Source organism: Dermacentor variabilis, chromosome 6 (assembly GCF_050947875.1).
Source record: "Dermacentor variabilis isolate Ectoservices chromosome 6, ASM5094787v1, whole genome shotgun sequence".
In the NCBI taxonomy this organism is placed as follows: Eukaryota; Metazoa; Arthropoda; class Arachnida; order Ixodida; family Ixodidae; genus Dermacentor; species Dermacentor variabilis.
The window spans coordinates 197,235,702-197,261,362 of record NC_134573.1 but is presented as its reverse complement, the minus strand read 5'-3'; the positions used below and the strand labels follow the sequence as shown (position 1 = coordinate 197,261,362).

At 48.1% G+C, this 25,661-nt stretch overlaps 1 protein-coding gene across 3 annotated transcripts in view; it reads right to left on the bottom strand.

Annotated features, from left to right (window-relative positions):
* The window catches only part of LOC142586048 (intermembrane lipid transfer protein VPS13A-like), a 935,034-nt gene that overhangs the window by 752,126 nt on the left and 157,247 nt on the right, over window positions 1-25,661 (bottom strand). For all 3 annotated transcript variants that reach the window (XM_075697293.1, XM_075697294.1, XM_075697295.1), the window contains 4 exons: window positions 23,911-23,998; window positions 23,729-23,846; window positions 23,493-23,667; window positions 11,594-11,723 (listed from right to left, as the gene is read on the bottom strand). In XM_075697293.1, coding sequence (XP_075553408.1) covers window positions 11,594-11,723; window positions 23,493-23,667; window positions 23,729-23,846; window positions 23,911-23,998 — 511 coding nt within the window. The remainder of the gene's footprint in view (window positions 1-11,593; window positions 11,724-23,492; window positions 23,668-23,728; window positions 23,847-23,910; window positions 23,999-25,661) is intronic.

Sequence of the window (25,661 nt, the reverse complement as noted above, 5' to 3'; positions counted from 1 at the left end):
GAATGCCACCGGTTACTCTCTTTCTGATAATGAAGAACGCATGCACCTCGTCATCTCCTCCGGTTATGTTCTTTGGCCATCAGGAGAAGAAATTGTAAATGTCAATTCCAGTAATATTCGGGATGGTGACACTCTCATTCTTCCCTATGGTTATATGGTATCTAAAAAAATTCTTATTACTCCTGGCCTTGTTCGCTTCTCTCATAGCTTTGCATTGCTCACTGTGTTAAACCAAACTACCAAACCTCGATTGCTACCCCGTGGACGAAGTGTCACTTGCGCTGTTGATACACAGCCTAATGCGGTTGCTGCCCTTTCGAATGTGCTACCGGAGTCAACGTAGTCACCACTCACTGCCTCTTCCACACCGCTGTCGGCAACCATAAACAGTGACCTGACCCCTGCCCAGAGTCGCGATCTACTCCAACTATTAGAAAAACACCATTCCTTGTTCAACATCAATTCGCCAGCCCTCGGTATGACAGCTGCTGCTACTCATCGCATACACACTGACAGCTCCCGCATTGTTTGCCGGCGGCCATATCACGTGTCTCATAAGGAGTGCTAAATCATTGAGGAAAATGTATCTGACATGGTTCGACGGAATATAATACGACCTTCCTCGAGTCCCGCGTCCTCTCCAGTTGTTCTAGTGCAGAAGAAAGACAGTTCAGTGTGTTTTTGTGTCAATTACCATGCCCTGAACAAAATCAAGCGCAAGGATGTTTACGCTTTACCATGGATCAACAACACACTAGATTCTCTACAGGGCGCCGATTATTTTTCTAGTCTTGATCTTAGATCTGGCTACTGGCAAATACCAGTGTCAGAGTCCAACAAGGAGAAAACTGCTTTTGCCACCCCAGATGGGCTATACGAGTTTAATGTGATGCCCTTTGGGCTCTGCAATGCGCCTGCCACTTTCAAAGGCATGATAGATAATGTCCTGCACGGTTTAAAATGGAAGACCTGTCTTTGCTATCTTGACAACATCGTAGTGTTTTCAGCCACATTCTCAGAACACCTGCAGTGTCTTGAACAAGTTCTAACCTGCCTCGCAAATGCTGGCCTACAGCTCAACAAAAAAAAAAAAAATTTGCTTTCGCAGGAAAGATTATCAAAGTTCTGGGGCACTTAGTCAGCAAAGATGGGATTCGACCAGACCCTCAGAAATCTTCCGCCATCCTTGAGTTTTCTTGTGCTCTGCGCCCAAAAGACCTGCGCAGTTTTCTCGGACTGGCTTCGTACTTCCAGCGCATCACAAGCAACTTCGCTGCACTTGCGTCTCCGCTCCACCAGCTCTACTCAAATAATGCACCCTTCGTTAGGTCCGCCGATTGTGAAAGGGCCGTTCTGACGCTTAACAGACCCTGACGTCCGACCCGGTACTGTGCCACTTTGACCAATTTGGAGCTACAATCATTCACACTGACACTAGTAGTCGTGGTCTCGGTGCTGTTCTCCTGCAACGTGACACCACCTTACGTGAACGAGTCATTGCTTACGCCAGTCAGACGCTGACTGCTGCTGAGAAAAATTACGTCATCACCGAACAAGAGTGCCTTGCTGTTGTTCGGGCAGTGCAAAAATTCAGCCATACCTCTATAGCTGTCACTTTACAATCATCACCAACCATAATGCACTGTGCTGGCTATGGGCGCTCAAGAACCTATCGGGTTGACTTGGTTGTTGGCTGATCCATTTACAGGAGTATGATTTCGGCATTACCTACAGGTCTGGCAAGAGTCACCAAGATGCAGATGCCCTATCTCTTTGCCCTCTGCGCAGCAATAATGACTCGGCATCGCCTAATTGTACTGATGTACAGCCCGAGCCCACTTCACCCCCCTTGTGGATCTCAACGCTCTACTGGCTGAAACCTAATCACCAATCTGTCCTTCGTTTCATACCAACATGCCGACCCACACTGCCGAACTATTCTCGACCGCATGCAAGGCTCTGCTTCACCTCCGAACGCCCAAGTTCGTTGACAACTTAAACAATTCAATCACGTCGATGGCAACAAATGGGTACCCATCATACCAAGTTCTCTGCAACATGAAGTGCAGCAGAACTGATAGTTGGGCGAGTTGGTACGAATTCATAGTGTCCCCCTTCACTGTGTCCTTGTCAATTGTGCGCGCACAAATATTTTACTATGAACATGAGGTGCTTGAAGCCTTTCATGATTATCCGATGGCAGGTCACCTCGGATACCACAAGACATATGACAGAATACAAAGTCGGTGCTCTTGGCCTGGCCTCTCTTCTGCTGTAGCCAGGTACGTCGCATCATGCACTCTTTGTCAACACAGCAAATGACCTACGACTTCTTCTGGTCTTTTGCAACCTCTTCATTGTCCCGCTTCACCTTTCGAGGTCGTCGAAATAGACTTGTACGGTCCTCTTCCCAAGACCTCTAATGGCAATCGCTGGATTGTTACAGCTGTTGACCATCTGACACACTACGCTGTGACAGCCTGTATACAATCTGGGAGTGCCGCTGAAGTCTCTGATTTCTTTCTAAGCAACATCCTCTTACGTCACGGAGCTCCGCGCGTTCTCCTCAGCGACAGCTGCAAAGCCTTCCTCTCGTCTATTCTTACCGAAGTTCTGCGCACCTCCAACACAGTTCACAAGACCACTTCGAGTTACCACCCGCAGACCAACGGCTTGACAGAGCGTTTCCATCGTACTCAGTTGGATATGATTGCTATGTCCATCAGGCCCGACCACACCAACTGGGATGCAATCATGCTGTTTGTGACATTTGCATACAACACGGCTGTACAACACACACCAGCTTTTCTCCATTTTTCCTCGTCTATGGCCGCTCACCTAATTTCGTCCTGGACGTCTCGTTCCTTATGGCTCCCGTGTCTTCAGCAATGCCCTTCTCAGACCAATTTTTGTCTCCATGAATACTTTGTTTAGCGCGAAAAAACAACAGACACAAGGAAGACGACAGGACAAAGCGCCACAAAGCGCCTTGTCCTGTCGTCTTCCTTGTGTCTGTTGTTTTTTTGCGCTAAACAAAGTATTCATGGATTCGCACCAACTAGCCCGCCAACGCATTGTGATGAACCAATTTTTGTCTCACCTCAAAGACTGCCATCATTGAGTCCACATTAACACCGACATTGTTCAGGATGTGCGGAAGCCTCGCTACAACTCGACTCACCGTGTTGTCACTTTTTTCCCTGGTGACAAAGTTCTTCTATGGACTACTGTGTGGGTTTCCGGTTTATAGGAAAAATTCGCCAGTCATTTTATTGGACCCTACACAATCACTGGGCAGACATCTCCGGTTAATTACCGCATTTCACCCCTTAGAATTTCTTCCGACCACCGTTGCCGTGGTACAGAAATTGCGCATGTATCGTGCTTAAAACCGTACACTTACAGTGTTTCATCATAATGCTGCGCGACCAGCTGGCCGCTTCCACCAGGGGAGGGAATTAGTGTGAGCGCAACCCATGAACGACTCTTCATCTCTACACATCATCACTTGTACAAATTCCTCATCTGTAATTATGATCGTCAGCTGCACAGCTTGTTCTTCTTTGTCGTAGCTCGAGCTCAGCTGGATTAAACGGTTCCTTATATCGGGAGAGCTGACAGCTTTGTTGAACCTGGTACTGCTGAACAGAAGAGTGCACGCGCATTTATGTGGCTAAATGACTACTGCACCCAATCTTTACATTTCTTTTGCTGGCATTAGAAGCTAGCCCGGTTTGTCCAATGTTCATCTTTCTACAGCTTAAAGGCATCTCTACGCAGCATCAGATGCGCACATGGTGAATTTAATTTCACAAATAGTAAAGCATTACAGGCGATTGCAATTTTCCCTTATGTTGCACACTTTCAAAAGTCTGCAAGGAGCAGAGAACACAAAGTCAACTTGCCAGGAAGTGGCCGCATACATCTTTTCAGATTCCTTTGCTCCAGGCAGGTGTACAGCATTAATTTTTGCTTGATTGTACACCTGTGTAAGCCTTGGCTGATTTGGCCTTTGCCACAATCACTATAAACATGTGATCTGTTCTTTCAGATTTTCAACAAAACACCAGGCCACGGAACATACTCACAGGTCCCCAACGAGTTGGTTATGTAGGCCCTTTGCTCTTGCGACTTCTTCTTCTCATGCTTGGTGGACCCCTACACAGGAGCCCTAGTGTAGTGGGCGTGCATACTCTATAGGTCTTGCAGTGAGCCTTTGCCCGTAAGTGCCATAACTGTCACACTGTGCTGTAGCTTGGGTTAATAAACCTGCGTTCGTTGGCGATCTATTTCTGGAGCCTTCTCGGCACCATACCAGAGAGTTACCGAACCCTTCCATAGCACCTTTGTGCATTGTGGAGTGGAGGAGCATCATGCCTTTTCCTGACTGTCGCTTGTAGACTAAGCCTGTGCAAACCCATCTCCACAGAATAGCTTAATAAATTTTTCATTATTGATGTTAAGGCTTTTTGTAGAACATATACAGTCAAACCTCGATATAACGAAGTTGTACTTGCAGGGAAAAACTTCATGAAGTCACGAATTTCAAGGTTTTAAATTCTTAGCAAGTTCCCAGAGCATTCCTGGTGGATAGCATCTTGTTACTAAGCACTTATAAACAAATCACAAGAAGGTTAGGCTGTAACAGCACAGTCATGAGCAGGTGTGATGCAGATAGCACCAAGAGAAATGCATCAACGTGGCTCATGGCATCTGGAGATTTGCATGTGTTGCGTCCCGCGGTTCCGGAAATCTTGGATGCCATGGCCGACTGCACTTAGTGCCCACAGCCAGTGTTCATAAATTAAAATCAAATGTGTAAAAATATACAGATAATCATCTTCGGCAACAAAAAAAAATATATTAGTCACAGTTTTGCCAGAAAGGCGTAGCACTGATAGTAAAAGCAAAGAGATAACTACATGAAGCCATGTTTGCAGTTTTATCAGTGTCCCGCATGCTCAGGCAAACATTAACAGATCTCACTAGATCACCACAAACTCACTCTCGCAACGTGAGCAAAGAATTCGCACCCTGTCTCGGAAACCTTAGATTACATCACCGAAAACACTAGACGTACAGAAACTTAATGTGCATCAGCGCATAAACTGCATCGTTTCAACCTTGGCACTCGCCACAGAAAGATTACCTCCAAGATATGGCCTGTGGCCCATGTGTGGACGCATGCTAGGAAGAGAGGGCAAATAGGCGCACATTCCGAGTGCTGCAAGCTGCCACGCATCCCGCGGCCTCAGCAAGTTGTTTACAAACGTGACAAATGGTGCTGTGGTGCTTCATGCCTACTGCATTTCGGCATGTGCGCTTTGATGAGGTTTTTCTAACAAGCATGTGACGCCCCCTCGGGCATAATCTTTGTTGACCCACCAAGCTCGGTGGGCAACATTGGTCACCGCATCAAATAAACACTGACGAGCGCAGCTGCTCAGTGGTCAGTCATCGTTCATCACCTCCACGTTGCGAAGCATCTGCCTCATTCACGAACCCAGGCGGATTGTGATACTGGCGACAAGTACCCACTGTAAGATTCGTCGGACGATCTCGCCGCTGCCACCATTTGTTAGAGTTGTCGGACGATCTACAAGCTGTAGGCCGATCTCACCGCTGCCATTCAGATGTAAGATTTGGCAGTCGTAGCTGTAGGAAGGAGCTTGACTCTTCGTCGGGACTTAGGAGAGCAAGATTTATTTACACGTTATTTACAGTTGAACATGAGGTACATCGACAGTCTAGCGCGACTCCCAAATGGGGCCCGCAAGACGAGCATACAGCAAACAGCTTACAAACACACAGCTCACGAGTACATTTCGAGCGCGACAACGAGCACACTCTAGCAGCCGACAATCGCTGCTTATAAGCACTCCGCTCGACGTCATAGTTCAACGTCATTGTAGATGACCCGCCCTTTTGGAGGAGGCGGGCTCTCGACTTGGAGGAGGAGGAGGGCTCACACCCACGTGCACACACACACACATAGGTGCAATGGTCCGGAGCCGACGTCAGAGGGGCTTCGTAGAACTCTGAGCCGTCCCGGGTAGCGCGCCCGGGTAGCACATTGTCTTGCGTCTTGGTCGGCGCGTGGGAAGGAGCCCTCGTCAACATTCCCGCGGCAACTCCCCCACTCACAGCAGAACAGGGCGGCGTTGTCGTGTTGCGCACAAAGCCTGCTTCGTTGATCTCGGAGCCGTCCCAGGTGGCGCGCCCAGGTAGCACATTGTCTGGTGTCTCGAAAAGCGCATGGGGAAGTTCCGCCAATTACCTCCCGTCGAGAACTCCCCTGAGCTGACCCCTCGCCACGTGGCTGCCGGTTATCAGCAGTTCTCTGAAGTGCACCACCGTCCCGGTTGGATCGGAACACGTGCAGCGGGCTGAAATAGCTGCAGGCCGATCCTAACACCACACATCATCCCACGCTGCCACGAGTGGCGAAACACTGCCCCTTGTTGCTGCCACCATGCCGCTGTATGGAAGGCTCGAGCCGTTCGAGGGAGATGGATCCACCTGGCCAGTTTACGAGGAGCAAGTCCACGTGTTCTTCCAGGCAAATGACACACCCGAGGCTGAACAGCGGGACATTTTCCTGGCCAGCTACGGGACCCACGTCTTCAGTCTCCTGCTCGACCTTGTCAAGCCATCCATGCCGCATGTTAAGATGCTGGGTGAGCTGCTCAGCATAATGCGCTAGCATTTCAACCCAGCACCGTACACACTAATGGAGCGTTTTCGTTTCAACAACTGGAGCCGCTGGGAAGGAGATTCTCGGGCAGTTCGTCACTGCTCTACAAGGGTTAGCGAGTGCCTGGGCCTTCGGGGACCAGCTGGACTTGCTGCTCCGGGACCGCTTCGTCTGCGGCATCAACAAACCCACCGTGCAGATGCAACTCCTGGAGCTTCTCGACCTCTAGCTGGACGATGCCATGAAGGCAGCGCTGGCAATGGAAACTGCTGCCACTGACGCCAGCGAGATTGCCCGTGCGACTGGCTCACAGTCGGCGGAAGCGGAAGGACAAACGGTGAACAGCAGCAGCAGCAGCAGCAGCAGCCTGGTTCAAGCCCAGGTTCCACACAAGCCCGCGGCCAGGGTAGCCGTCACATGGGTACGCGACGGGGGTGTGCGGCAGCAGGCTCGAGTTCTTCCACGGCCAGGCTCCACGTCGTGGCTGAAGACCCGCCGATTTCCGACATGTGGCACACCGGCTTTGTACCGTCCTCTGTGCCGTTGTACATGCTGACCATCAAAGTCTGCAGGCACCCCATTTCCATGGAGCTGGACACAGGGGCCAGCGTGTCAGTCATGGCCGGGAAACTGTTCAAGCTTACCTTCCCTGGCGTGTCTGTCGAGGCTTTGGGTGTGATGCTGCGCAGCTACTCCGGGCAGCTCTCCCAGGTCCAGGGTCAGGCCCAGGCCAGCATTCGCTTTGGCAACAGCAAGGCAACCCTTCCCCTTTGCTTAACCAAGGGGTCATCACCGACGCTGCTGGGCCAAACAAAACTGGACTCATGCTCTGGGCATTCGTCTGCCAGAGTACCAGGAAGCCAGCCTGCATGTGGTGAGAGACGTCCCCAGTCTCCTAACCGAGTTCAAGTAGCTGTTCCAGCCAGGGGTGGGCACATTCGCTGGCACGACGGCTGGCATCTATGTAACTGAGGGAGCCCAGCCTCGTTTTTTCAAACCTCGCCCACTGCCATTTGCACTGAAGGACATGGTTGTCCAGGAGCTGCAACAGTTACAGCGAGAGGGCATCCTGGTGCCCGTCAAGATGTCTGAATGGGCTGCTCCCATCGTACCAGTCCTCAAGCGAGACGGCAGAGTCAAAATCTATGGGGATTTCGAGGTTACCATCAACCCCGCATCGAGAAGTACCCGCTGCCCCGGATTGAGAATCTCTGATCAACATTGTCTGGTGGACAGAATTTTACCAAGCTTGGCCTCAGACATGCTTACCAGCAGCTGGTGTTCCAGGATGCCTCGTGAAAGTATGTCACAATATCGACAACTTTGGGGCTCTTCCAGTACTCGCACTTACCGTTTGGCGTGGCCTCAGCCCCAGTCATATTTCAGAGGGAGGTGGACAACCTCTTCAGGGGCATGAGGCACGTGGCAGTGTACTTGGACGGCACCTTGGTTACTGGCAGCAATGACGGGGACCACCTGCAGAACCTGCACAACGTCCTGGGATGACCGCAGGACGCCGGTCTCAAGCTCAAGCTGGAAAATTGCTTTTTGCTGGCCTGCAGTGTTGAGTACTTGGGACATGTCAGTTCCCAGGCTTGCCTAGCCCCGGCTCCCTGCAAAGCTGATGCTGCGCTCAAGGTGCCTAAGCCCCAAAACAAGAAAGAGTTTCAAAGCTACCTCGGCCTCATTGACTTCTACAGGAGTTTCCTGCCGAATCTGTCTGAGCATCAACAGCCGCTCCATCTTCTGCTTCGAGATGGTCAGCAATGAGTCTGGAAGAAGGAGCAGGACCGTGCCTTCCAGAGCATCAAGCAGCTAATCACCAATGCTCCAGTACTGGTACACTTCGATCCTGCCAAGCCTGTCGTCCTGGCCATAGATGCATCGCTGCACGGCGGGGGAGCTGTCCTGGCGCACCGGGAAAAGGATGGCCAGGAACACCCTGTGTCGTTTGCTTTTCGTCGGCTTCATCCTGCAGAGCAATGCTACAGCCAGCTGGACAAGGAAGGCCTGGCCCTCATGTTCGGGGTCGAACGCTTCCACCAGTATCTGTGGGGCTGGAAGTTCGAGGCGATCATGGACCACAAGCCGCTGTTGGGTCTGCTTGACAAGGCAGTTCCCATGCAGGCATCATCTTCAGTGGTACACTGGTCCTTGAGGCTGGCAGCTTACAGTTACCAGCTGGTTTACCATCCGGGAAAGGACCTGGGACCTGCTGATGCCCTGAGCCGCCTGCCCCTGCCAGAGGTGCCTGATGCTGTTCCAGAACGTGCTGAAGTGTTCATGCTGGAGCACACATACCTGGAGGAACTCTCCAGATCTGCGGTATCCCAAGCGACCAGCCGGGACCCAGTCCTGTCTCAGGTGGTCGAGGTGGAGTCCTATGGGGAGGAATTGGTTCAGCAGGCCTATAGCCACAAGGCCACCGAGCTGAGCTTGCAGCAGGGCTGCCTACTGTGAGATTTCAGAGTGGTGATCCCATAAAGTCTTTGGTCCAGGGTCCTGCAGTTGCTGCATGCGGGTCATCCTGGCATGGAACAGACCAAGTTGGTGGCCCGGTCCCACGTTTAGTGGCCTGGCCTGGACCAGGACCTTGCTCACATGGTGCAGAGCTGCCAAGTCTGCCAGGAGCATCGGCGGGCCTCACGTCTTGTGGGAATCAACCCCTGGCCATTCCCACAGAGACCTTGGTCCCGCCTGCATGTGGATTTTGGGGGGCCATTCAAGGGCCATTACTTCCTGGTGGTGGTGGACGCCTTTTCGAAGTAGTCACCACTCCATCAGCAGGCGCGACCATTGCAGTGCTACGACAGGTCTTTGCCGCCCAGGGGTTGCTGGACGTCATCGTGTCCAACAATGGTCCTGCTTTTGCCAGCACAGAGTACCTGGCCTAGCTGACGAGGAACGGAATCCGCCGGATGATTATTCCGCCGTACCACCCTACTTCAGAAGGTGCACCCGAGCAGGTGGTGCAGGCCATCAAGGACAAGCTCAAGAAGAGCCAGTCTGGGGATTTCCGGACGCAGATTTCCCAGGTTCTGTTCCAGTGCCACGCCCCACGATGTCACTGGCCATTCCCCCTGTAAGCTCCTGCTGTGTCAGCTGGTCAAGACACCCTTGGACATCTTGCATCCGGACCTCTGATCCACAGCACTCCTGAAGCAGCTGAAGCAGAAGCTGGCTGCTGATCGAGGGTGCTGTCTCAGGCCTTTGCTGGAGTCGGGAGCTCCAGTTTCTGCCAGGAACTTCTGTCCTGGCCCACCTTGGTCCGCCGGACAGGTGGTGTCTTTCGCCAGCGCCTCATCACTGCTCGTCCGCATGCCAGATGGGGCCACATGGCACCGACATGCCGACCACGTTAGGCCTCGCCTTGGGACTTGGCTAGTACCGTCAACTGCCGCTTCAGAAGTCAAGCCCGCAGGAGGACCAGCGGCAGCATGTGTCGCTTTCCGCAAAGCACCACCTACCTCGGAGGTGCCAAGCGTCGCCAGTGGTGTGGCGCCCATTGGGCCAGTGTCAAGTCTGGCACCACTGACGAGGCCGACCACTGCAGATGGAGCGAAGCTGGCTTAGGCAGCACCCGACGTTGCCTCACCCGGCCTGTCAACACCGGTGACCAGGCGGAGTACTCGACCACGGAGGCCACCGGACCGTTACTCGCATGGATAGCAGGCCCCACCGACTTGGCTTGGATGGCGGCAGAGCCTTATGCTCTGAGCTTGGACGTTTGTTTTTGTAGTTAACAAACAAACTGGGGGTAAGGGGGTGTAACAAGCATGTGACGCCCCCTTGGGCATAATCTTTGTTGGCCCGCAAGGCTCGGTGGCCTGCCATGCTCGGTGGGCAACATTGGTCACCGCACCAAATAAACACCAACAAGCCCAGCTGCTCGGTGGTCAATCATCGTTCATCACCTCCACACTGCAGAGCATCTGTCTAACGGAGGGTGCCTCGAACCCTCCCTCATTCATGAACCCGGGTGGATCGTGACACTTTTTGCCGCTCAAACTTTTCATGCGGAAGGACATTTGAAATAATTCTTGCCTTGGCTGACATTTTTATAGTCTTGCAAGATTTACTACCCATAGAGGCTCAAAGTACATGGTTGAAATGGCTGAAAAGTTCACTAAATCGAATCCCTGTTAAGAAATTACTCCATAAACCTGCGGTAACAAATATGTGGTTTTCAATAGAATTAAGATTGGGGAATGAGTATATTTCATTGCATTATGAATTTCAATGCATCGAGGTTTGTTATATTGAGGTTTCACTGTAGTGATTGGGGCAGGTTTGGCTCAATTTCCTGCTTAAATACTGTTCTGGTGCATTGCGGTACACAAGTTTACCCTAGTTTCATCAGTGCAGCACGTCAGTAGATTGTTATCAGTAAATGTGAGCATATTACTAAGTGACCAGTTGGCACTCCAGATAGCTGTGCCCTGTCAGTAACTAGAAAATACTTGAGAACAACCTCATTTCACCTTCCCCATGCAGTGCATGCCACTGACAGCAAAAGAGAACCTGTAGCTCCTCATTTCAGCAACTGCAAACTGAATATATATATATATATATATATATATATATATATATATATATATATATATATATATATATATTACCTTGCAACAGCTTCTCGCACACAACTAGTACTTGTATGTTTAATATCCACACCATCACCTTTGTGCCTGTGTTGTGAAATTAGCACAAAGTGGCCTGTAGAGATCACTTGTTTCAGGGCACAATTCACAAGAGCAACATCAACATTCATAATTTGCGGTAAGGCTACAACACTGCTGTCCCACAGATGGCTAGGAGTGTGCAATACACAAATTTTGATAAGATTAATCAAGCTATAAGTGTGCACTGGAAGAAACAGACCAGAAATGATTGGATGCATACCAGCAATAGAAAGCTGAGTTGACGATCGCGATGGCTTGCTCAACACAGCAACGAGAGGAGCCTGAATGACATGCTGCTTGATGAGCTTCAATTCCTCAGTTGTGGGTTCAGTCTTTGTGTCCTCACCAGCCTAGAAAATAACATGACAGGAGACTAGCAGGTTTTTCTCAATATCATCAATCAATGTGAACAGCGTCATTCAAGTATTGCACTACCATGAACACAAGCACGAGACTGTCTTATAAAAGAATGTAGATGACAAACATCCTGTAAGAACACAGCCTAAAGTTTCTGCAGACATAAAAACAACTGTTTCGCTTTGCCAGTATGCAACATATTTTGCTCTATTGAGCCAAGGCTCATACTAGAAAACCAGGTCACAATGTGAATGCAACAAAGGCAAGCATTGTTCATCGGTCCCCTTTCTCTCTCCACCATGAAACAATGTTACTGTGCGTTTGTTTTTCACTGGGCTCATTCAGCACTTGACTACCATGCTCTTCTTGACCAGGAATGCTCTCAGACTACTGTAAAAGCATTTCAGTGCAGCTTGCTGCTTCTCATGTGGTGATTACCCCAGGAACAAAGTGGGCCCTTTGTTACCCATTTGTTGACAGTGTAACTTATTAAAATAATGAGATAAACCAAACCCAGAATCCAGCAGATGTACCAGAGTTGTTCTTTTCAAACCAGCTAGTTCGGTTTACAAGCCTCGATGCAAGACATGCCAGCTGTGCAACACTTGCTCAGTCCTGAAAAGGTCAACAGGAGTACGCAATCTATTGCTTTCGCTCATGCACAGCCACTTAATGGTTTCTGCTAGTAGTATTTCTCCACAAGTGAAAATTATGCCAGAAACTAAAGTGCCCACCATAAGCGTGCTTCCTCTTTTCGAGAGACTCCTGCTTCGCAACGTTTACATCAGCCAAATGGCTGCATCATCTCCATTCACACGGCAATCACATCGAACACTCGGGCACAGGCAGGTGCATGTAAGTACCAAACGAAGTACTGTGACCCCAGAACCTCTCAAATGAGCGTGCATCTTTTTATGTGATTTGCCCACTTACACCTGTTAATATAATGAATAGTTTGCATAGTGTTGAAATTAGAAAGCATTTATACAACTACAGAGAGAGGAATAGAAGAGAAAGCTGCCTGCTCTTCACAGAAATAATCAAGATGGAATATAGGAAAGGAAGTTCAGTGTTGTTCAGTGTTGAGTGGTTGAAACAAAAATGTGATCGACTTCAATGCAATTTACTGCAATTTATTTCTGCAGGCATCTTGAACACACCCAGTGCACTGCTCTGTCCTGACCGGAGGTGTGCAAATGCGCTCATTTTTCGTTCTCCTCCCTCACCCTCATCACGCAGGTACTGTCCTCACCTCACCCTCACGTTTAAAATTTTGATCTCCCGCCACCCTCGTCTCCATCTATAAAAAACTTGTTTGCCCTCCCTCACCCTCACCCTGAAATGGCTACCATCTTTCTCTTACCTTACGTTTTCTACAATTTTAAATAAGCTATACGCTCGACCCACAAGCTAAGTCCAAAACACTGATTGTCTAGTGCCATCTCTATTGCCAAAGTGTGCCACATTGCTTTGCTTTTAGCCACTTGACCATAGGACGGCAAAATAAACAGAGTTCACTCATACTCACTCACAAATTATATTTTTTGCTTAGAGCTCGTTTGGACTCAGACTCACCAAAATTCTACTCTGTCAGGCTCACTAGGATTCAAACTCACCAGATCTATACTCAGCTGGGCTCACTCGAACCAAGACTCACCAAAATTATACTCAGCCGGTGTCACTCGGACTCAGACTCGCCAGAATTGTACTCAGCCGGATGATTCAGACTCAAACTAAGTAAATTTCTACTCAGCTGGGTTTACTCGGACTCACTCAATGAGACGAGACGTCTCCTTGGCCCACCGGCCTCATGAACTTTGACTTTTTCATGAACTGAACATATCAATAATAAAAATACCTTCATACTAGGCTAATATATATTCACTTCAGCTCTCAATGAGGCGCATGACTTTTGGTAATCATTTATTGCGTAGTTGTTCCCCTGCACGAAGTGTACAAACCCCGTCTGACTGACTGCCCCACCTCTAGTTGACAGATGCATTTGCTGTAGCTAATAAGAGGCATAACATTCCCGAATGATTAGCAACTGGGTCTGAAAAGGCTTCTTTAATGCCTGTGGCAGCTAGACGCGCCAGTAAGCAGCTGGATGTGTCACCATGCACACATGGCTTGTGCTTTTCGGGTGAGCACAGTGACCCGCTCTGACACTTTTTTTCCCCTTCTCATTTAATCACTGTTCAAGCTTGTCGAAATGTCTAGTGTACCTAGCCGCTTTCACGGTCACCTGCTTAAGTGCAGCTCAGAACCACTACTTTAGAACCATCTGAAAATATTTTCGGAACTTTTTATCTCCCACGCCTCTCAACGCAGCCAGACAGTGGAATGGAGTGAATAAATAACAGAGTTAAATAACAGAGTGCTACATATAGCGAACAGAAAAACCTGTCTATCAGGGATAATTCAAGTCAGCTTTTAGGCATGTAGGATCCTCTGGGCTGGTCTTCTGCGCCTTAAGGAGGCCTCACCACCTTAAGTCATAACCAGGGTTATCTGACTGAGCTATCGGTTACTCGGTTGCTACAGTCAGAAATTCAAATCTTTTATTCTTTTTTTTTTAAAGAAGTCTTCTATTTGTATCTATGTGACTGAGGTGGTGGCCTGGAGCAGAATTAGAACACCAGGCTGAAGGTCGTAAGTTTGAATCCTCCTCCAGCACACTACATCTCCAGGCTTGGAATGGTGCCTGACACCGGCAAAAAAAAAAAAAAAAAAACGTGGGGAGCAGGTGGGGCTATACTAGTCCAGATGCAACCAAGTTAGGAAGGCTGAATAGTTTTCAACAAGGACACTCCCTCACCAGAACAGGAAGAAACCCCCCTGGTGCTGTATTCGTTCACTACCTTCTTCATGCCTCCTACAATTAACCCATGGCCCTCAGTCCCCAGCAGCTGCGGAGCACCTGACCAAGCCGGCGGTCAGACCTGCGACGCGGAAGAGGGTGCTAAGAATCTTGAGACCAGAATAGGCTGCCACTGGAAACTGAACCTGGCAACATTCAACACATGAACCCTCTCGAGTCAAGCTAGCTTAGCAGGACTATTTGAGTAACTATCAGGCATTGCGTGGGATATTACTGGTCTTAGTGAGGTTAGAAGTGGTGAGGTTTATACAGTGCTGTACCATGGCCACATACTCTGCTACAGAGGACTTCCAGATAAGAAACAATACGGGGTAGGATTCCTAATCCATAAGGATATGGCGGGAAACATTGATGAATTCTACAGCATTAATGAGAGGGTAGCAGTAGTCATAATAAAGCTGAATAACAGGTATAGAATAAAGGTAGTACAAGCCTATGCTCCAAACTCCAGTCTCGATGATGAACAAATAGAACAGTTTTATGAAGATGTTGAATTAGCGATGAGAAAAGTGCATGTGCAAACTCAGCATACCGTAGTCATGGGCAACTGCAATGCAAAAGTGAGCAAAAAACAGGCTGGTGAATGCGCAATTGGCAACTATGACAAGGATTCTAGGAACACCAGAGGAGAGGTGTTGGTAGGATTTGTGGAAAGGAATAAGCTACGAATAATTATAATACCTTCTTTAGGAAGTGTAGCAACTGGAATTGAACCTGGAAAAGCAATAATGGAGAAACAAGAAATTAAATAGATTTCATACTCTCTGCCGATCCCAGAATAGTGCGGAACGTAGAAGTGTAAGGTAGGGTAAAGTGCAGTGATCATAGGTTAGTGAGGTCAAGGATTTCCCTCAATATGACAGGAGAAAGAGCAAAATTGGTCAAGAAGAAACAGGTCAACTTAGAGGCAGTAAGGGTAAAAGCAGACAAATTTAGGCTGGTACTTGCAAACAAATATGCAGCCTTAGAACAGAGAGATGATGACGATGACATAGAGGTAATGAATAAAACCGTAACTAGGCTGCCTTCAGAAGCAACATTTTAAGTGGGAGGTAAAGCACCAAGGCAACCAGTAGGTAAGCTCTCCCAAGTAACAAAGGACCTAATAAAACGACAAAGAAAGAGTGTGTCCAACTCAAGAGATCAGATAGAATTTGCGAAACTGTCAAAACTGATCAACAAGGCGAAAATAAGTGATATTCGAAATTATAACGAGAGAAAGACTGAAGAAGCCATAAAAAATGGACGCAACATGAAATCACGGAGAAGAAAACTTGGCATAGGACAAACCAAGATATATGCACTGAAAGATAAGCAGGGTAATATCATCAGCAATCTCAAAGGTATAGTAAAAGCAGTGGAAGAATTCTATACTGACCTGTACAGTACCCAGCTAAGTCAAGATACCTCTATTCAAAACAGTAATGAACAGGATACAGAAACTCCTCCTATAACAAGCAATGAGGTCAGAAGGGCCTTGCAAGACATGAAACGAGGAAGAGTAGCAGGAGAGGATGGAATACCAGCTGATTTAAATAAAGATGGAGGAGATATGTTTGAAAAGCTTGAGGTCCTAAATACACAATGTGAGAGACTTCAAGTGTTCCAGAGTACTGGAAGAATGCCAACATTATAGTAACCCACATAAAGGGAGACGTTAAAGAATTGAAAAATTATAGGCCCATCAGCTTACTTTCAGTATGGTACAAAATATTCACTGAGATAATTTCCGATAGATTAAGGGCAACACTTCAGTCAACCAAGAGAACAGGCTGGCTTCAGGAAAGGATGCTCTACAATAGATCACATAAATGTCATAAATTGGGCAATCAAGAAATCTGCAGGGTACAATCAACCTCTTTATATGGCTTTCATAGATAATGAAAAGTCATTTGATTCAGTAGAGATATCAGTAGTCATAGAGGCATTACGTAATCAAGGATTACAGGAGGCATATGTTAATTTCTTTGGAAATATCTACAAAGATTCTACTGCTGCCTTTGTCCTCCAAAAGAAAAGTAGAAAGACACCTATGAAGAAAGGGGTCTGGCAAGAAGACACAATCACTCCAATGCTATTCACTACATGGTTGGAAGAAGTATTCAAGCTATTAAACTGGGAAGGCTTAGAAGTGAGGATCAACAGCGAATATCTCAGCAACCTTCGGTCTGCAGGTGACATTGTCCGATTCATCAACACTGGGGATGAATTACAACAAATGATTGAGGACCTTAACAGATCAAGTGTAAGAGTGGCACTGAAGATTAATATGCAGAATACCAAGATAATTACCAATAGCCTGGCAAGGGAACAAGAGTTCAGGATCACCAGTCAGCCTCTTAGAGTCTGTGAAGGAGTACATTTATCTAGGTCAATTACTCACAAGGGACCTTGATTAAGAGAAGGAAATTTACAGAATAAAAATGGGTTGAAGTGCATACAGCAGGCATTGCCAGGTCCTGACTCGGAGCTTACCACTATCACTGAAAAGAAGGGAGTAGGTGTACAATCACTGAAATTCTGCCGGCGTTAACATATGGGGCAGCAACTTGGAGGTTGAAAGAAGCTCGAGAACAAGTCAACCCTTTGAGGGTCAATGACGTAAATATACGGTGCCACGAATTAGTCTGGCAAGTTCGTTCCTGCGCGTCTATATACTACCGCTCGCGCATTGGCGTAAGCGCGGGTGGGCAGTGGTTTGGGTTTTGTACCGCAGGCAGCTTCGGCTCCTTGCACTTGCAAAACTGATGGCTATCTTGTTACTAATCGCTCAAAGGGCAACCGCTTGTTTTTCGCTCGTTTAGTGCTCACAGGGATGCGCATAGAAAGGATGCCGCTGTGCATGCGTATCCGCTGTTTTTTTTTCTTTTTGACTCGCGAAAACTAGTTGCCTCTGGTTGGCAATAGGATGAAGATTAGCGGAAGTTTGTCACACGTTTTGCTTTTTTGATGGGCACACAATCACAGTTTTCTTGAGTGCGCGCACCTACGCAGTTCGATTACACTATGGATGTACATATTAGTGTAAGAGCAGGAACATTTGAGTCTTGCGAAATATTCTCGTGTGCGCATTTTCAAAGCCTTGAACTATAACAATACATCAATTTTTTTATTCTTATAAGTTTATTTCCTTTTTTATTGTTGTTATTCATGAATGAATAGTGCATATATACAAACACAAAATATTTTTTTCTCACTTTACGGTCACCCTAGAAGAATTACGGTAAATTTTTTTCGAAATAAGTCCCTAAGAAGAATTCGAATCTGCAATAAAAGAAATCGACCCTGGGTGGTTGCATATGGTGAAAAAAATTGACCCTCAAAGGGTTAAAGACAGTGCAAGGAGAGATGGAACAAGAATTGTTAGGCGTAACATTAAGAGACAGGAAGAGAGCAAACGGGGATAGCTGATATTCTAATTGGCAATACCAAAAAAAAAAAAAATGGAGCTGGTCAGACAATGTAATGCATAGGATGCATAACCAGTGGGCCATTACAGTTACAGATTGGTGCCAAGAGAAGGGAAGCGCAGTCGAGGACAGCAGAAAACTAGGTGGGGTGATGAAATTAGGAAATTCGCAGGCACAAGTTGGAATTAGTTCGGGCAAGACAGGGGTAATTGGAGATCACAAAGAGAGGCCTTCGCCCTACAGTGGACATAAAAATAGGCTAATGATGAATATATAAGGAATGCAGAGGGATTACAAACACTAATAATTTAGCAAAGAGTATGCACGAGAGTATGCACAGCTTGTGGTTCACCAGGAAGTTGCCAACATGGGCTTCCCCACCACTTGCTCTGTTAACTGCCCCAATGCCGGAATGTCTCCTCCTATGACCATGCCCTACTACAGCCCACCCTTTACTTCCAGTTATCATAATCTACCTGAATGGCACACACCAGACAACGAGCCATTCTGCTGCAATCAAATTGGTCACGTCTCCCGTCACAGCCCCAGTCGTTGGACACTTTCACCCCGAAACAACTTTTGGAATTCCACCACTTCACCCCGTGGCGCTTCCAATGCCTCTGTTGCTGACTGCGGTTACGCTTGCTCGCCCTAATCACAACGTCGTCGGACATGTCTGCCCCAGCTTCGTCGCTCTACTTCATTGACATACCCAGCACGCCTGCTGCCAGAAAACTAGACGATGCGACACCTCGAGGTGGTGCTGCCATGCCCATTTGCCGCAAAATCCTCCACTTATATTATTGTAATGCCCACCAATGCCACTATGCGCTGCCGTGCCAGACGGTTCTTCTGGACAAGGATGCTTCACCGCCAAACCAGCAGCTTTGAAATGCTGTTGTGACCTCGTCCCTGCAGACAATTACGCTCCGTCCCCCGGCGCCGCAACTCTACCACCCCCCTTCACCAGACTGAAAACAACTCAGGGGAGGATACAATAGCACACCGTGCACCGGCGGTCTCCACGCTTCGACCCGATCAGATTCGGAGAACGGGATTTCAACAAACTGCCAAATTCCTAGAAGGGTTGCCAGAGGTGTCACTGGTTTTCAGCACTCAACCATGACATTTCTGCTCTGTCAACTGGACCTAGACCTTTGAGAGGGGAAAAGGTACCCTCTCAGTTCAAGTGCATGTTCGTGACTTATAATGACCCTACCAAAGTTCCTGAATGGATGTGATCCTGGCCACCACGAGGAGAAAGGGAAAAAGGGGATGGACCAACCTGGCTAGTTAAGTCGGCACAGCAAGGAGCGCCAGAGTCTGTTCACTGAGTTCTTTCAAACATGTAAATACATGTATAAAGTTCTTCTTCCGTCTCTGAACTTGTCCTGATGACTGCCCCGGCACGCCACCAACTCGACACTGCATCGGCCACGAAACCTCAGTCCCAACAGTGCAGACACTAAAGATCAGTGCTCTCGGTCGGCACTGTGAAAGATGATGAAAATAAAGTTGGTAGGCACAGGCTCGCGGTGCTAGCACGGCATGCGCTACAGCCTGCTACACTGGTCCTCTTGTCTGGCACTCCGCTGCAACCCCTTGGTTCGCAACATTGGTGACTCCGGGCTACGAGATGGCCAACCCCAGCAACCTACCGCCCTCAGGATACCTGCCGTCTGAGGCTACCTCGCGCCCACAGGACGTCGCAGTGCTACAGCTTTGCCTGCCCACGTTCTGGAACAAGGACCCACAGGTTTGGTTCACCCAGGTCGACGCCTCCTTTGATCTGCACCACACCACCTCAGAGACTTATCGGTATCGCCACTTACTTGCCAACCTGTCTCCTGAGGTTGCTCACAAGGTGGCAGACGTCATTGCTGCACCTTTGGGGGATGCCCCGCACCGGCAACTGAAGCAGAGTACTTTAGACCATATCACAGCATCCGAGAGTGCACGTCTACAACACCTGCTCACCTCCGAGGAGCTTGGAGATCGTTGCCCTTCCCAGCTGCTCAACAGCATGCGATAGCCCCTGGGCTCAAGCAACATGGACGCGAACGGTGTGCTGTTGAAGGAGCTATTCCTGCAGTCCCTGCCACAGTCGACCTGCCTTGTCTTGGCCTCTGCAGGAGACTTGACCCTCGACCACCTCGCCCAGCTTGCTGATTGAATCCATGACACGACTTCTCCTTCTGTCGCTGCCCTCTCTTCAACACCCAAGTCGTCTATCATGGCCCATTTAAAGACCCGGATCGACCAGCTTGCCATCTCCATCGATGCCTTGGGATGTCCTCTCTTGACCAGTACAGCTCCTCCTCACGTCCAAGCCACCGTCCCTCTTACCTGAGCAGTCCCCACTTGCACAGACCTTGAAGCTTGCCTATTTGCTTGTACCATCACACTTTCCCGCACCACACCAGCCAGTGCAAGTCCCCATGCTTATTCTTGAGAATTAGTGCAACAGCTTGACATTGTGGAGTTGGAGCCAAAACACTTAAGCTGAATGTTTACTTTAAATAATGTTGCTCGATTGCTGTTGCCATGTGCGAGCTTAAGAATAAAACAAACAAGTTTTGGTTGTACGGTAGACGAGCTCTAGCTATATTAACGACATGTCTTTTCTTCATCTTGATGTTTCCTTTAGTTCATATGTCAACAAACGCTATCAGTGCCCGAAATTCCTCAAACTCAAATTATTGTCCATTCAATTAGATCAAGAAAAGGCAAATTCCAGGGTGTTTACTTCGGACAAAGGAGTACGCTGGCCAGTGGTGATCAGTGAAAAAAATCATCTTGGAGCGATGCCAAAAAGCCACCTTCACTCCTCCTGCTCTCGTTGCTGCTTTCAGTAGCTACAGCTTTCAATAGAGTTAGCTACAGCTAACATCAACAGCCATTTATGACTTTAATCAGTTGAAAGTGGCTTCCATGTACATCTGCGCTAGAGTGCCTTCCTGCCAGCACACTTCAATACCCACTACCCACTACCCACTTCAAACCCACTACGCATACAATTTGAGTGACTTTTCTGTAACAATATGAATCCCCTTTTCCTCATTTAACCTCGCATCATCACTGCACCTTTCCTCAGCCTCACCTCATGTCTACCCTCCCCCTTCAATTCACCCTCATCAATATTTCCAAAGGCGATCCTCACCTCACTCCCCACAAGAGGATGCCTATGTCTGGCGCTGACCACTGGCATTGATTAACCCTCTCAGTCTGTCTTACTGCTTTCTGTTCAAGTGGAGCTAAGATAATAAAGATAGGACTTTATGCTTTGGCACTCCAACCACATGTTCAGCATAGAACTGAAGGCCTTGTTGTCTCTTAAAGGGACACTAAAGGTTACTATTAAGTCAACGTGGACTGTTGAAATACCATCACAGAAACCTCGAAACGCTTGTTTCGTGCCAAGGAGAGACTTATTTTAAAAGAAAATGCGTTCTGAAGCGTCCGCGCACCTCTAGCGCAGTTCAAATCGCCCGCCCTCCGATCGAGGAGCACTGACATCATGGTCTCATAGTGACGTTGCGCCATCGGTGAGTAGAACGGCGTCCGCAGACGGCGCTACGTCTTTTCTTCGCAAAACGCGAACGCGCGGCCAGAAACAGAGCCAAGACAGAGCCGACAGCAGAGCGAAAGCGGGAGTATGGTGGCTAGCGGAAGGAGAAACGAATTACGTCCCACATTACGTCCCACAGCACACGGAGAGTCCGTTTTCGTTAAACTATAGGCTGCGGCGAGCTCGCAGCGTGGTCGGTGTGGTCTATGAGAAGCGACGAGCCTTTTCGCACTCGCAACAGGGCATAAAAATCTGCGAATCGACGCAAAACTCGGCCTAGAAATGTGCTTCACCACAGCCAGGGCTCAATACGACCCAAGCTGGCACGACCCAGATGTCGTTTCCCGCACCGCCACCAGGCGCCGCTACTATACCTCAAACTTCAGCGCAAGACGCCCATAAGCTGGTACTTCATTCTATGACGCAAACTTCGACGCTCGTCGCAATGGACCCTGACACCGACAGATTGGTTCGCGATGGTGGGCTCAACTTCAGCGATTTGAGCACCGACGAGCGCGACCTGCTGCTGAGGGCTCGCACTGCCGGCGTCGTTGCGTACTACGACGGCGGCCTCGACACCGGCTCTCCGGAGCGGAAAAGCAACGAGGGCTTCCCACGACATCACATGGACGTGGCATTCTCGCTGCTTGTTCCAAATGAAAGTTTCGCGAGCCAGCAGAACCCTCACAGCACGACGCGATAACGAAACTACTGAAACTCCAAAGCGTGCGCGGCGCAGAGTCGAGCGCGCAGAGTCGAGCGAAAACGAAACCTTTCGAACACTCATATTACTGAAGGGTAACGTCAAAATGTTATTTTTTCTTAGAATCGAATAGACGTAGACAAGTAGCATTTTTTTCCGTCTTATAATCGAATGAAATGATATTTTTAATACGAGTAGTTGAGTATTAATAACACAAATTATGAGGAGTCCTTTCGTCATCGGGTTAGTACCGGAATGTCGCTGGGGGGTCTCAAATCGTGTCATGCATTTACCTCAATTTCTCGGTTACTAAAGCTCTGTTCGCGATTATATTGACGCCTTAGACGTTCTAGAACATTGCTCTACCACTTTAACTTGAGTTTCTGGTAACCTTTAGTGTCCCTTTAACAACGTTCCTACACTAAGAAATTACTTGAATAGCAGAGTGAAGAGGACAGATTTAGCCACATGAACAGGTGACAAAGCAGACTAGCTTTCCACTACAGTGCTTCAATGATAAAGATAGCTTTGATAGAATGGCAGGAATTACTGCAATACAGTCTGTACCGGTAATAAATAAACGAGTCAATCAGCTTTGCACAGTAATCTTTGTTGAACTATCAGTCCTTAGCTCTTTGCGTAAACTTGGCCAAGGGATAATCTTTTCGCTTGGCTACAGAAAGGACAAAACCCTGCCTAAGAAACTTCCTCTAATGCAATATGAAAACCATTTCATAAACACATAAAGACAATGCCGCAACAGCATCTCATGCAGGTGGTATGAATGAAAAAGGAAATTGACACGTTATTCTCCACCATAGCATGCAAGCCACACGTCTTAACCCCAGCAGTGTGGCCAATTAACACTGCCTCAATGTAAAAAACATCTTTTGGTGGACATAAGAAACACATCTTTTACTGCTTATTGGGCAGTTGAAAGACTGATTTGCTTCTTTCTGCATCTTAAAAGCTGGGCAAACAGTAAGGTGTTACGCTAAAAGTGCTTCATGCTTGATATCCAATCCAACTCTGTAAGCAAAATGTGGTGCAGCCAGACCCATCAGCAAGCACACTGACACCTTAGCCAAAAGCGAATGCACTTGTGAACCTTTGGCTGCAAGCCAACAATGCATCTGCTGAACAACTTCCTCTCTCCTTTCCTCAATGATGTTCTAAGTCTCTAGTGGCAGAAAGCCTCACCCTGAAGGCATCGCACACCAACTCCTCCCAGTGTTCCCTGCCGAAGCCATCGACGGTGTCTTCAGACATCAACAAATGAGGCAGGGGAAAATGGCGGGCAAACTCCACAAGGAGGCTCAGTCGCCTGTCTGACAGGTTGAGCTTCAGGCTGGAAACAGACACGTTCAGCTTGTGCCTGCATAAGGTTTGACCAGGTGAATACACCCTCGAAGTTCACACAGGGCAGATGCCCTCACCTGGGCAGGAATTGATAGTCTGGCTTGACACTGTTTGAGAAAAGAACCTGCACCTTGACTTTGGGCAGTAGGTGCATGTCCGACTCGGGAAGCAGACGAGCCATCCTCCACTCGTCCCCTGCAGTAATGCAGCACTCGTTGTTCCCCAGGCTTAATTTCACCTATGTCAAACAAGGCCCCACCTGAGTCTGCAAAGAGCAGCTGGACATCCGAGAGGCAGATGCTGAACCGGTCGTACAGCTTCTCCTCAATCTCCATACTGGTGGCTTCCTGAAACACACCCCATTTCCAGCATGTACAAGGACCTCAATTTGCAACTCTTTAATCTAAGTTCTACGCAAGTTATGATACACTTGCTTGCTTGCAAATATTCTAGAAACACAAGGGCATTGGTCGGGACATCTCTAACTATTGTGCCAGTTATAGCATATGCGAGGTATCTGAGGCCATAAATACACCAGGAATGGCAACAATATTTCACACAAGATTCAATATATTCATTCAAAATTTGTTACATTGCTTTCTTCTTTTACCACTCTTTTAGGACTCTCAAATAATACCATCTTCAGCCTGAATTATTATTTGAACTCAGCTGTGATAACTGCATGCTCAGATTAGATAGAACTTACATTCATGAGCCATTTCCTTCATTACAAACGTAAATTCTACCAAAAATTTAACCCTTACCTTTAAATATACAGTTCATTTCCGCTATACTTGGTTTCGCTGACTGTTGGCTGTTCCTAAAGATCTATCCTTTCAGTCTCCCATATTCGTTTTGCTTGAGGAGACTTGCGTTGTTTTCCTTTAAAGGGAAGCTGAAAGCTTTTCCAGAAAAAATTAGTGAAGAGCAGTACGTCGTGGTTTTCAACCCTCTGAATTCGAATATCGCATCGAAATTGAGCGAAAGAAAGCGCAAACATATTTTATTTCGACGAAAAGTGTAGCAGCAGACACGCCCAGCTCGCGCACCTCGTTTCCGCCTGTGATCGGTCGGGCGTCTCGTGACGTCAACAATGGTGTCCGTCCTGACCGACTGCTGTCGCTACACACGAAGCACGGTGCAGAGTAGTTTGGTGCTGTTTTGCTGAGATGGTCATGGAAAATTTCGAGAGCTTGCGTTTCTCTGAGGAGTTCGGCGTTAAGTTCAAACTCCACAAGAGCGATTTTGTGCGCGACGATTATGGGCGACGGCTTCGAGCGACAAAATGGGCCATCGCTTGAACAGATTGCTCGGTGTTGTCGCTCGATCGCTCGTTTCTAGAAATCTAGAACTCGTCACTCATCGCCCGGAACCGCTATGAGCGACTAGCCAATAGTGCGAAGTAGGAACTGGATGTACATAACTCAAATACTACCGTTTGTCGCACGGAATGAGCAAACTATTGAATTTTACATGTGCGAGAATAAGAACCTAGTGCAATATCTTCAGAAATATTTTATGCTCCTCTTTCAGTAAAATACATCAACGTAAATTGATAAAGCGTGCGTCACGCTAGTTTCGGCACATATATTGCTGCCCTCATACCGGGAAGTCGTCGCTCAAAGCCGTCGCTGGCATGGAGTTCAGCTTGCAGGCGACGAGTGAAAGCAACAGCCATCGCCTCGCTTGTCGCGCTGTCGCGTGCAAGATCACTTGTAAGGGGTTTATACTTTACTCCCTACATGTACGAGCCGATTGCGAAGAGCCAGCCTCTCCAAGAAGCAAAATATGCTGGTGCAAGCACTGCTTTCCACGCGAACGAAGGCAAAGTGTTAGCATCTCCTTGTGTTGGAAATGTTCTTTGGCAAGTATGTTTTTTGCTAAGCTGCATTCAGCGTTCCAGTGAGTACGTTTCCGGGCAAACAACTGTAGTGTTATGTTCCTGCATGACTCCTCGTAGAATGTAAGTGGTGATGCGATCTTCGGCATTTGTGCGCTGCCCCAAAGCTG